Genomic DNA, 13,138 nt, shown 5'->3' on the forward strand with positions numbered 1-13,138 from the left:
GTGTGTGTGTGTGACTATCTTTAGATTTCTGCTTCAGGCCATAAATATTGTCTGTTTGAATAATGGCCTCATTTGTCGCTGACCAAAGGCGGTGGTCCTTGTGGTTGTGGTGGGTCCACGGTATCGGATTGACAAGTTGGTAGGAATTGGAGGGGTAAACAAAGCATCGCTTGGGTTGTAGATTTGACCAAAGGCCCAACTTATTTTGTGTTGACATTTGACCAAATCTTTGTTGATCTCACCACACGAGATCCGCCAAGAGGATGACGGTCTACCAGGAAGAATAATAGCATTACTGCTCGTCGGTACTGCCAAACCCTCACCACCTGCTTTCCATCCTCCTCACCCTCTCTCTCTCTCTCTCTCTCTCTCTCTCTCTCTCTCTCTCCTCATTCGCCTCGCAACAGTCCTCAAGCCAAGCAAAAAGATGGAGACGAACTCGCCGATACAGTACCTCACTTTCGCGAGAAGCAACGCCTCGCATGCCCCGCTTGTGTGCTACGCCCGGACGATGTCCAGCAGCTTCGGCGTTTGGAAGGGAGAGAACCCCTTGGTTTTCTCCATCCCTCTCTTTCTTTTCCAGGTAATACTTGTCGTCATCAGCACTCGCATCACCGCCTTTCTCCTACGCCCCCTCCGCCAGCATCGCTATATCTCTGACGTCATAGTAAGCTCGCTCTAACCGACTCCCCCTCATTTGACCGCCTTTAACCGCGGTCATCAGCTAACGTCGTCGGTTGCGTCACATGAATGCTAGGGTGGGTTCGTGTTGGGTCCATCGATCATGGGAAGAATCCCGGATTTCAATGTCATGATCTTCCCTCTGAGGAGCTTAATCATCCTCGACACCATGTCTCACCTCGGACTCGTCTACTTCATCTTCACTGTCGGGGTGGAGGTCGAGAAGAACGTGATCAAGCGCAAGGGTGCCAAGGCCTTGGCCTTCGCTGCCGGTTGCATGGTGCCCTCGTTCGCCATCGGCTCGCTCTCGGGCATCTTCATCCACCGTCGCCTCCAAGAGGCCACGAACGAGGCCGCCTTCATCACCTTCCTCGGGTTCACCCTCTCCATCAACTCGTTCTCCGTCCTCGCCCGCGTCCTAGCCGAGCAGAAGCTGGTCGGCTCTGAGATCGGGCGGCTCGCACTGTCGTCGGCCATGCTCAGCGACATTTGTGCGTGGATCTTGCTGGCCTTCTCCATAGGGCTGGCGCAGAGCGACGGAGACTTGCTGTCGTCGCTGTGGACGGTGCTGTCCGGGATAACGCTCTTGCTCTTCAGCTATGCGGTGTTGAAGCCTGGTGTGCTCTGGGTGCAACGGCGGACGCCGGAAGGCGAGGATCTGGACGAAATTTACGCGTGTGTGCTCCTCGTGGGGGTGATGGTGTGGGCTTTCATCGCCGACGCCCTGGGGACGCACGCCATCTTCGGGGCTTTCGTGTTCGGGTTGTCGGTGCCCAATGGACCGCTGGGGGAGGCGCTCATTGAGAAGGTGGAGGATTTCGTGGCCGGCATACTGATGCCACTTTTCTTCGTGATCAGCGGGCTGAGGACGGATGTCTACAGCATCAAGGACCCAGGGTCGACCGTCTTGCTGATAATAGTGGTGTTGGCCGGCGCCGCGTCGAAGGTGGCCAGCGGTGCGTTTCTGGCTGCCACGTATAGGATGCCTCTCCACGAAGGAATGTCGTTGGGTATCCTCATGAATACCAAAGGTCTTGTCGACGTGATCATCCTCAACATCGGCAGAAGTAAGATGGTAATTGATTCCGAACTCTCGTTCTGTTTGTATTCATTTGGTGTGATCTTTGGATTGCATGATTTGGGCATGCATGCTGTACATAACATGACTCTGGTTGCATCCGATGGAATTGCAGATCCTGGGCAATCAATCATTCACAATCCTGGTCGTCATGTCGGTGGTGGTGACAACTCTGGTGAGCCCGCTCCTCAAAGCCGTGGTGAGGCCATCGAAGCGCCTGGTGTTCTATAAGCGTCGCACCATCTGGTGGCCCAACCCGGACTCGGAGCTTCGCCTGCTCACCTGCGTCCATGTCCCCCGGCAGGTACCCGGTCTCATCGCTCTCCTCGACATATCGCACCCCACGAAGCGCTCCCCTATATTCGTCTACGCCCTCCACCTCATTGAGCTCACAGGAAGGACCTCCGCTATACTCCTCAACGCCACCCCGGCCGACGCCTCTCCCAGCGGTAACCAGCACGCCCACGGCCACGGCCACGGCCGCATACAGGCCCAGTCCGATCACATCTTCCACGCCTTCGAGTCCTACGACCAGTACGCAGGCGGCGTGTCCATCCAGTTCCTCACTGCCATCTCCCCTTACGCCACCATGCACGAGGACGTCATCTCCGCGGCCGAGGACCGACACGCCGCTCTCATTCTCCTGCCTTTCCACAAGCACCACACCGTCGACGGCGGCATGCGCCCTAATCACCCGGCCTGCCGAGCCATCAACCAGAGTGTCCTCTCGGCTGCGCCATGCTCCGTCGGCATCCTCATCGACCGCGGCCTGGGAAGCCATCGCGCCACGCGTCGCATCACACTGTTCTTCTTCGGTGGGCCGGACGACCGGGAGGCACTGGCGCTAGCGTCGCGCATGGCCGGGCACCCCGCCATCAACGTGACCGTGCTGCGCTTCGTGCACGCGGCCAGGGCCCACTCGCAGAGTGGATCGCCCAAGACAGAAAGGGTGGTGACGGTGGCGGGGGAGGACGAGGAGAGGGATTGGAGGATCGACGAGGAGTGCGTGGGGGAGTTCCGGGAAAGGTGGGGAGGAGGGATAGCGGAGTACGAGGAGCGAGTGGTGAGCAACGCGGAGGAAACGGTGGCGGTGATAAGAGGGGTGGATGGGATACAAGACATGTACGTGGTGGGGAGGGGACACGGGAAGGAGTCGCCTCTCACGGCGGGGCTGACGGACTGGAGCGAGTGCCCTGAGCTCGGGCCAATCGGGGACCTGTTGGCATCGCCAGACTTCGGGACGACGGCTTCGGTGCTCGTGCTGCAGCAGGGCAAGGGAGGGGCGCCCGCCGACGCCATGATGGAGCCAAAGGGGCGCGTCTACATGAACAAGGCCGATCACCACCGTGCTAGTAAACAGATACCTGGTACCAGAGTGTGAGGCTTCGTTAAGTCAATCATTGGCCACAAGGCAACTGTTTGATGCAGACGAGGAGCGAGAGATAAGAGATGGAGGGGTTTTCGAAGGCCGAGCAGTAACTTGCAATTGCTTGCTCGAGCTTTTGGCCAGTAAGCAACGCCCAATAATAGTTGGATTTGGAGAAATGGATTAGGCAATTCAATCAGAATATAATTACAAGGAGGTCCATTACTCAGTTAGCTCTGTAAAGATACATTACATTTTTACCATTCAAAATGTTCGATATATCTTAATCAAAATATTAAATATTTTTTTTATAATCATCCGGATTTGAGGAATGTAGACTATAAAAGTAATCTCCTTTTTTGTTGACGGGTTAAGAGTTTATTTGGATCATCTATAATGTTTTCAAATAGGTTTTATAATGTTTTTATTATGATGATCAAAATATTATAATAAATTAAAATTTTAATTTTATCCGGGTAAGATTGTTTCTAAACTATTATAATTTGAGCATGATATTATATAAAATAATTTATAATATATATTTTAATTTTATTTAACTTATTTATAATATTTTTAAATAAAATTTTATAATTTTTTTTATTATGATGATAAAAAAAAATTTGAAGAATAATTTGAGTATTTTTTAAAATAAAGCCTACTGTTTAAGAGGTATCGATTAAAAAATACTTAAAATATAAATATTGTTTTTTTCCCAAAAATGAACTGTGTCAATCTTTATCAACGTGGTTTATTCCTTTAATCTTCGTTCAATTTCATGTATCATCGTCCTGTGTTGTATTTCCGGCGGTTCCCGACGAACGAACGTCTACCACATAAAACATGAGGTAAGCGTCGTAGTTAGTGGTCGCTCGAGATGTCGTTGCCATACGACTGACTCCTCACGAGATGCCACTTTGGCACTCCCTCCCCCGATTCATCCACTTCCAATCCACTAATCGTTGGAAGACGTAAGTAAAAGGCAACGCAACTTCCAACGTGTCGACAATCTTCACATATTATTTATTATATTCTCTGCCCTCATCATCAATGATTCCCTATGACTTCTGCTACCGTCTCCATAACATCAATGATTCTCTTTTAGAATATTATTTGCAATTTTTCATCGATATAAAATTAAAAAGAAATCCCCACTCATAACATGAAAACCCATTTAATTACTATCACAAAAAAAAACCAAAAACTAAAGCATCGTAACGCAGAAAACCTTTTCCGGCCAAAACAAATGGTTTGTTCTTCGTAACAGCTCGCGGACTCCACTTGCGCGCTGTCTAATCGGTCTCAAAACCCTAAAAGTAATCACTGGCGATTTCCCTCGATTGCCTGCCCGAGAAACCGTGTATCCGGCGGCGCTCTACTGTAGGAGAGCTCCGTTTCGGTCGTGTGATCATCGGGGGAGGAGATTAAGATGTCGCTGCGGATAAAGGCGGTGGTGGAGAAGTTCGTGAGGGAGCTGCAGGAGGCGCTGGATGCGGACATACAGGACCGCATCATGAAGGAGAGGGAGATGCAGAGCTACATCCAGGAGAGGGAGCGAGAGGTCGCCGAGAGGGAGGCCGCCTGGAAGGCCGAGCTCTCTCGCCGAGAGGTATTTTTATTCTTCCGCCGATTCCCCTCTCTTTGAGAATCTTCTTCCTTTCTCTCATCATTCCAATACTTTTTGACTTCTTTAACATTAGCTTGAACTGGGGATGCGTGAATCCACAGTTTTCTTGGTTTGAGAGAACCATCGTAGTGGATTGGGCCGCATCTAAGGGTTGATGCTTCATATGAGACATCGATATGTGTTAATTATTGCACATATCCAACTGGATTCGTATATTACGGACTCGCCAGTTTCAGCAAAACGTGAATCGCATGGTATGGAGGATGGGATGAAGATTGAAGTAATATCTTCTGGGAAACCTAAGATTCAGTGTCAAGCTCACTGCAAGTGACTTTCTTTCTTGTTCTTTGTTAGTTGTTCTAAGCTACAATAAAGATGCTCGCGCAATGTGGTTCTAGAATTTGTCATGCCAGCGGTTGATGAATGAACACTTGATGAGGGGTGGTTAAGTATATATAAGATGTGATGACCCTTTAATTTCTTAAGATATTGCTCATTACAGATCGACGGTGAGTCCTGATGCCATAAGAAAGTTGCTTCATCGCAACACACGGGTTGTCAAGCATTATTTAAGTGAAGCAATGCAAACGGCCTTTTTTTTTTTGGCTTTCATAGTTATCACTAAACACATCTGTACTTAATCTCCTCGAAACATTGTGTTAGTGTGATCATAAGTCAATGGCCGGAAATATTTTTCTGTTAATACAGCTTTTTGGTAGGAAGCAAGCCATCTAGCTTACCTCAGATAATTGTGTACATAGACCTTTTTTTCTATCTTTTTTAAAAATCACTTTTCTCTGCTGATGCAAGAGGCACTGCTGTGTCATGCTTTAGATTTGTTTTTCTTCCTTTCTAGATTTGTTTTTCTTCCTTTCTAATCATGGATTATTCTGGACTGTAACTGTCCTAGAAGTTAGAAACAGAACCTTATTACTTGTATATGAGTGCTATTTCTGTATCCTCAAACTTTCTCTGAGGACCTTATATTACCGAATTCCACATTTACTCCCTTTGAAATGCTGTGCTTTCATTCAAATTTTTCTGTTTGTTTTTCTTGAGTGGTTTCAACATATCCTTGGCATAGGAGTTATTAGGTGTTCTCAGTGACATGCATGGAAATTGGAAAAGAATATCCATTTGGGCCAAAAAGGCCTTGCAAATGATTTTGCAACAGCAAAGCTCATCTGGAAGGTTTTTTGATATCAAGGATATGTTAGATCAACAAAAATAGGACCATCCCAGAAATATGTTAGCGATTACATCTAGTTCTATTCAATATGAATGCTACTGACATGCATCGTGGGATTGATTTGTATAAAATAGATGATACACATCTTTTCTGCGTTCACCAAATCGTATGCTTTAGAAAATTTAGATTGGGCTTCTCCGGGCTCTGTTAAAATTAGAAAATTGTCACTTGTTGAAATTTGGCATTGGTGCTTTATCTGCCAGTCAATATAAGCAGAGATTAGCTTGAATGGAATTTTGTTTTTTTTCTGTTTTGGATACTACAACTATGTTAATGTTCTCAGGCTCTTGCGACACCCCACAGGAAATGTAGTTAGATGCCACTTAACATATTTTCTTGTGATGAGGCAGAGATTGCTTCTACAATTTACATGACCATAATGTTCCTAATTTCCTGTAGAAAGAACTGACAATAATATGCCATCTGTTGAAGCTGAATTGTTCTGAACTTTTGGCAACTGTGAGGTAGGAATCTTTAAAATTCATGGGGATATCAGACATTAGGAAATTGAAGAGGTGGTTTAAGTTTATTTGCCTGGTTCGAGAAAAAGATAATATTCTAGATCAATCATGTGTAGACTTGCTTATTATATGTCTGGTTTAGGTACTGAATGTATGTTCCTGGTTTCTTGTGACAACATAACCTTTAACTCACCGCTTGACATTGTGTTAGGAAGCTTCTATTTTAGATCCTGCTGTATGGAAGTATTTTAGATCCGGTTTAAGTACTGAATACACACTCCTGGTTTCCAATGACAACATGACCTTTACTCTCTAGTTGACAGTGTATCAGGAGTGAATTTGAACCCAAGTATTTATTCAGCTGATTAGCTATTATCCATTAGGTAAGAAGCAACTGTTACCAATGTTTAGAGGTTCTGTTGTTGACGTGAAACATGAGGATAACATTTGGATGAGGAGAATTACATGAATCTTTTCTAGTTTTGTGGTACTTATTTATTTCATGAAGTCCATTTTAGGAGTTCTAGTTTCAAAGCCTGTCTTGTAGCTTATGGTTTGTTTAGGGAATTGAGATCAGAGTTGAATGGTCAATTTTTAACTGTAACATTTTGAACAGTTCAGTTGTTCCACTGTATTCATTATTATGAAATTCTGAGTTGTTTAATCTGGAAACCTCAGCCAAGAATAGACCTGCTTAGTATCTTTTTCGAATCCAAATACCACTATTTCTTTCTATAGTGGTAAGTGATGTGAGAAGATATATAAGGAAACACGAGAAAATTCTAAAGAAACAATTAAAAATGACAGATTATAGTTTAAACAATGATATTACCCTAAGTAAAGTTAATGATGGGAAAATATTTATATGGCAGATCCTGGCGGTTGGGACATTACCCTTATTGCAGTGGTGGCATTTTTCACTATAGTAATTCTGTTCTTGTGGTAAACTTTGTCAAAAAGGTTCCTTTAAAATAAATCATATTTTGCATTGTTACATTTTCTGTTTCAATCACCGGAACTTTCTGAAAGTTGAGAATAAAATAAGATAAACTTTTCTTTTTTTCTTTTTTCTTTTGTTGCTGAACATGCCCTAGTTCCAGTGTCTCAATATGATTTACATTGCTTAAGAAAAGAATTCTCAGCATGTTGGATGTATACAGTCAGGTGAAACTTCTGTTACTATTTGTATCATGGCATATTATATTTCCTTTCAGATTACTGCTTGAAATCTATAACCAATGCTTGTATACTGATTGCGTTTCTCAACTCAAAGACTTCATGTTCCTTTTGGATCTTTCTTTTGCAGGCAGAGATTGCACGGCAGGAGGCTCGGCTGAAGATGGAGAGAGAAAATCTAGAGAAGGAAAAGAGTGTTCTGACGGGCACTGCATCAAATCAAGATAACCAAGATGGTGCTCTTGAGATCACCGTCAGTGGAGAAAAGTACCGTTGCCTCCGATTCTCTAAGGCTAAGAAATGACAGCAAGCGATGAGGAACATTAAATTTGTAAAGCATCATGATTATATAGGGTTAAATTTATTATTTAGAACTATAAAGGCTCGAAGATCATTTAACATATGCAAACAATTCCCTTAGAATGAAATTATCCACAGGAAACTCTGTAACCCATTGTGTTGTAGGTACAATGGCATGGTTCCGGCGAGGGAGTGCTCATCAGGCCTGGCAGAATTCCAGGTTAAGGGAGTCTCACTGCTTTAGTTTTGTCTACCATTTCATGACCTTTCCTTGTGCATGCCAAAACTGCATGAGTTTTCTGATAGTAGGAGTTATTTTGTTTGTCTATTGTTTGAGTTCTTCTTTCTCTATTTTATGTTTGCCAAAACAAATAAAGTTTATTTGTGTGGTTCTTTTCTTCTGGTGAGCCTATATATATATATATATATATATATATATATATATATATATATATATATATATATATATATATATATATATATATATATATATATATATATGGGAAGAAAACAAATAATATATAATTGTGGGTGACATAAATGTTACCATCATGTAGTGAGATTTAACATCATGCTTAATGATATGGCATATTTGTGGCGCAGGTGTTGTAATGGGAGGGATGAGACACCCCGCTAGCATGGAAGTGGCTGATCACACTGATAAGCCACTATGCACAAGCACAAAAGTATAGGCTCAATAGTAACATAACGTGGTATGTATATACTGTTCTCGAATAATTTAGTATGATCTGTTTGTTGGTGGTAGCATGCCAGCACAGTTGGATCTTTAGCTTTGCTTATTCCATTTTCAGCTACTTCGAGATGGGAAGTAATTGATCTTTGTTCAATGGGGGAACAGGAAAAACACTCCGAATCGGTTAAAATCTTAATCTATATGAGAGGTGATCTTAATCTATATTCATAACGCCCCTCAATGGGTGACTAATGGTCTACATTAAATTTGAACATAAATATTTGATTCTGATATCATCTTAAGATTTTATTTAATAGCATTCATTTTAAAAGAATAAGCGATATGATCTTAATCTTATTCTTCACACTTGCTGAGTTGGAACACAAGGATAAGATAAGACATTGATCAGCAAAAATGGAGATTTGGAAGGGTTAGTAGGCGAGTGGGACTTGATGAGAGTTATGAGGAGCTTATGGCCCTAACACGCTGAGATTCCTCCATGAATTCCAAGAGATCGATGCATTTCCTTGAGGAGCTCAGCGATTTCCCGTTGTTTCCTGGAGTGCGAAGCGAAATTGTTTGGACCTGCAGACTCATGAGTTCTATTTCACCCCCTTTGTCCTCTTTTTCCTCTGTTCACCTTTGGTAGATTAAAGGTGAGGTTTAAAGAAGAAAGTTGTTCCCTTTTCTCTTACTTTTTTTTTTTTTTTTTCCATCTCCATTTGCGGATGTTTGGTTTACTCGGAGATTTCTTGCAAAAAAACCTAGGATTTTTTTTTTAATGAGAAGTTCTCATTTTCAGATTTCCTATTCGGTGCCCCTTAAAGCTTATAGTATTTTTGTTGAAGTGGAAAAATTAGTGTAAGGTTATTCAAAAACACAATAAGAATTGTATTTTTGTTTAAGGGTGCATTGGTGCATAGGGTGTGAGAGCGGGAGTTAGTGTGGAAGGTCCAATTAAAGGCATTGTAGGCAGAGGTACCAAATGAAAAAAATAATAATAATAAGAGGTTTCTTTTTTTTTTTTTTTAAAGAGAGATTTTTTGTTGAAAAAGACAAAATCATCCTTGCATATATATATATATATATATATATATATATATATATATATATATATATATATATATATATATTGTACTATGGTAGTTTTATATGCCTCTATAGTCCTTCCACAAAAGAAAAAAAAAATTGTCAACCCTGTTTATTTTTTTGTCTCGTTAATAAAAGCTCAAAAGTCCTACAACAACTAGGCATGGATTCACAAGTAGCAGCTCCGTTTATGAGCAATAAGATATCAGACGTATTATTCTTTTTTTTCTTTCTTTAATAAATTTTTCCTAAATAGATAAGATACCATATTAATTTGTATTAAATGAAAGTCCAGGAAAATTAAGAAATAGGTTCTTATTCTTAGCACCCTACTAATCCTTGTTTCTTGGCGTGGGCCCGATAGTAGAATAGACGATGTATATATATCACGTGATATTCATCGTTCCCTTGAAACTTGACACTTGCATCCCAACTTGTCAAAAAGGCCGAAACTTTGTTGATCGAATCTCTAACTTCGATGATTACCAGAATATGCTAACATGTCAAAAAACAAAAAAAACATAAAAGTCGATCTAACCTTTCGTGTCATCATAAATTACAAGAATATTTTTTTAATCTCAAACGGTTAGGTATTCTATATTATAAATAAGAGTGAGAGAAAAGCCATGTGGGTCTAATTGAGATCGATCGATGTGGCTTATGGTTGGTAGCAAACATTAGGTCGCGAAGAATCACTGCAAATCCCAAATGCCATGGGAAAGAAAGGAAGAAAGAAAGAAAGAGCATTATCGGAGACCAACGAGTAAAAACAACCCTATCAGTCTCTTCTCTGTTCTTCGACTTCCTATCCGATTCTACGAAGACGAGGCACTAACACAAAGAGGACGTAGCAACGACAGCGCCGCCGCCGCGCGTCCTCCTTTCCCTCCCTCGCCAAATCTTCTCTTTTGGTTTACGGATCGATTCAGAACTCCTTCCGGTACCAGAAGACACCCTCCTGCTTGCTCCCCTCGTCCGGCTCCACGTAGATGCATTCCCGCGCCTCCCTCCACATCGCCTTCAGCAGCGGAGTCCCGTCGAACTGGTAGTACTCGCCCAGCAGCGGCTTGATCACCCTGGTCGCCTCCGTGGCGTGGTAGTGCGGCATCGTCGAGAAGAGGTGGTGCGCGACGTGGGTGTCCGTGATGTTGTGGAACACCTTGTTGAGCACCCCGTAGTCCCTGTCCACCGTCGCCAGCGCCCCCCGCAGCCAGTCCCACTCGCTCGAGTCGTAGTGGGGCAACGCCGGGTGCGTGTGCTGCAGGTAGGTGATGAGGACCAGCCACCCGTTCACGATCAGCAGCGGCACGCCGTACACCCTCGCCAGCCACCAGAAGCCGTAGCTGGCCGCGAAGCGGTAGAGGGCATACGAGGTCGCCATGAGGCCGGCGTCGGAGATGAAGATTTGGGCCCGCTCGCGGTCCGTGTATATCGGCCCGTAGGGGTCGAAGTGGCAGGCGAAGCGGGGGTAGGGGCGGCCGGAGACGTTGAAGGCGAGGTACAATGGCCAGCCGAGGGTGAGGGTGACGGCCAGGGTGACGAGGCGGCCGAGCGGGTTGTTGAGGTACTTGGAATACCATGAAAGAGAGGCCTTGGGCTGGGGGACGAAGACCTCGTCGCGCTCGATGGAGCCGGTGTTGGAGTGGTGCCGGCGGTGGCTGTACTTCCAGGAGAAGTAGGGGACGAGGAGGGCGGAATGAAAGACGAGGCCGACAACGTCGTCGAGGAGGGAGTAGTCGGAGAAGGCGTGATGGCCGCACTCGTGGGCAATGACCCATAGGCCGGTGAGGACGCATCCCTGGACGACCCAGTAGAGTGGCCAGGCGGCGAGGGCGAGTCCGAGCGAGAGCTTGGGGATGAGGGCGACGGCGACGTAGAGGAAGAGAACGGCAAAGAGCAGGTCCCGGAAGACGTAGGAGAAGGAGCGGATGACGGAGCGGTCGAAGCAGTGAGGTGGAATGGCCTTTTTGATCTGACCGAGGGTGAAGGGAGGCTTCTCGGTGGGCGAGCGGCGGAGGGGCACCATAGTCGCCGTCATGCCTCCGCGCGCGCGCATTGCTCCTGCTACCGCTCTGTCCTCACCTGCGACTCACGCACACAATTCCGTCAGGGCTCAGCCAAAAGGCACAGCAGAGAGGACGGAGGCGAAGAAAGTAGAAAGGCATGCGAGAGGGCGTTCCGTATCCGAACCAGTGGCGATGGCCACATGGTTGGTTTCCATCTTCGATTACCATAGGGCCCCTACCGGTGTTCCCATCACGGAACCAGTAGGCCGCACATCCACTCACCAGAGAAACGGATCTGTGTATAATCTGAGAAAGTGAGGGTTGTGTGATCCCTTGGGCGACGCCTGGGGAGTAGTCGTAGAGGCTTGCGCCTCCCCGAGGCCGTATATAAGCTTTTCGCTTCCTCTCACGTGTGTGGGCAGAAGCGTGGCCGTCGTTCATTGGAGGTCCTGCAGGCTCGCTTGCGAGGTCTCCCGATCTCCCGGATCCTCGCCGTCGGTTCCCCTGGACGGCACGGTGATCTTGCAGCCAAATCAGAGATCTGTTGTTATTTGGTTCGCTCCGGTCGCCGCCAAGTGGCTCCGCCGAGGGGACACCCGGCAGGAATCCCTTCTTCCCGGCCGCGTCACGCATGCTCGGCCAACGAAGCGACCATTTCGGACCTCCTGGACTATGGCCGGAGAGAAGGGTAGTCTGGTCATTTCATGGAAGGGAATGCCGGTTCCCCCTCCGTTCATTTCGAACACCTGTAATGTTGGGAGGCTCCTATCTTGGTTGCGACAGCTGCTGCTACGTGGTATCGTTCATCCTAAAATACCAGCTGTCGTCGTCCTCGTCGTTTGTGCTTTTGAAGTCCTTTTATGTCTCGTGCTTCATCACGAGGGAAGACTGCGTTGGGAGACGATTCATTAATAACACAAGGCCAGAAGAGGTAATCCAGATGCGTATCTACACCCATACAATTTCCATCTATTGTTAGCAAAAAGGTTTACCGGGTGCGAGGAGTTCACATAGATGGTCGGAAAGGACTCTCAAGAATTGATAATGGAGCATATCAAATTTCACATATAATTTATTTAATTATTTGATTTGTCTTAAAAGGTTACAAACATAGCCAATATTTATAGTAGATCTATAATTATTGATATAGTATATTTTGATATCCACCCATGAATACGTCGGTTGCTATGATCGACTTGACATGACATTTCGAAGCTAACATTGCGCACAAGCTAACACCCTGGTTCTGAGTGAGATAATCGTCTGTCATTCATATCCCCAATACACGGTAATAGTTACATAAACCACAATTACTAGTCATAAGTGCTTTGCAAATCAATCACGTAGTGATGACACATATGATATGACATATTCTTTTTTATTTTTATTATTATGATATTTTCTCACTTTATAT

The 13,138-nt window shown here is 45.0% G+C and overlaps 3 protein-coding genes across 5 annotated transcripts; 2 read left to right on the forward strand and 1 right to left on the reverse strand.

The window, feature by feature from the left end:
* The first annotated feature begins 784 nt into the window (after positions 1–784).
* LOC103999881 (cation/H(+) antiporter 15-like) lies at positions 785–3,140 on the forward strand. Its single transcript, XM_009421777.3, has 2 exons — positions 785–1,756; positions 1,875–3,140. The coding sequence occupies exons 1-2, from the start codon at positions 785–787 to the stop codon at positions 3,138–3,140; spliced, it is 2,238 nt and encodes a 745-aa protein (XP_009420052.3).
* Positions 3,141–4,333: 1,193 nt separating this feature from the next.
* LOC135595187 (uncharacterized) lies at positions 4,334–8,700 on the forward strand. 2 transcript variants are annotated; one of them, XR_010480302.1, is made up of 3 exons: positions 4,334–4,731; positions 7,766–8,155; positions 8,539–8,700. XR_010480302.1 is itself a non-coding variant. In XM_065085779.1 (2 exons), exons 1-2 carry the CDS (start codon positions 4,552–4,554, stop codon positions 7,937–7,939), a joined length of 354 nt encoding a protein of 117 aa, XP_064941851.1. In that variant the 5' UTR covers positions 4,334–4,551; the 3' UTR covers positions 7,940–8,332. The 2 variants fall into 2 exon arrangements, 1 of the variants encoding a protein (XP_064941851.1); XM_065085779.1 differs by lacking the exon at positions 8,539–8,700 and having other exon boundaries at positions 7,766–8,332.
* A 1,624-nt stretch (positions 8,701–10,324) lies between these two features.
* LOC135595186 (delta(12)-acyl-lipid-desaturase-like) lies at positions 10,325–12,504 on the reverse strand. Of its 2 annotated transcripts, none has more exons than XM_065085777.1 (2): positions 11,909–12,504; positions 10,325–11,800 (listed from the first exon to the last, which is right to left on the reverse strand). In XM_065085777.1, the coding sequence occupies exons 1-2, from the start codon at positions 11,937–11,939 to the stop codon at positions 10,644–10,646; spliced, it is 1,188 nt and encodes a 395-aa protein (XP_064941849.1). In that variant the 5' UTR covers positions 11,940–12,504; the 3' UTR covers positions 10,325–10,643. The 2 variants fall into 2 exon arrangements, with proteins under 2 accessions (XP_064941849.1, XP_064941850.1); XM_065085778.1 differs by having other exon boundaries at positions 10,326–11,800; positions 12,007–12,501.
* Between the last annotated feature and the right edge of the window lie 634 nt (positions 12,505–13,138).

Source organism: Musa acuminata, chromosome BXJ1-10 (genome assembly GCF_036884655.1).
Source record: "Musa acuminata AAA Group cultivar baxijiao chromosome BXJ1-10, Cavendish_Baxijiao_AAA, whole genome shotgun sequence".
Classification (NCBI taxonomy): domain Eukaryota; kingdom Viridiplantae; phylum Streptophyta; class Magnoliopsida; order Zingiberales; family Musaceae; genus Musa; species Musa acuminata.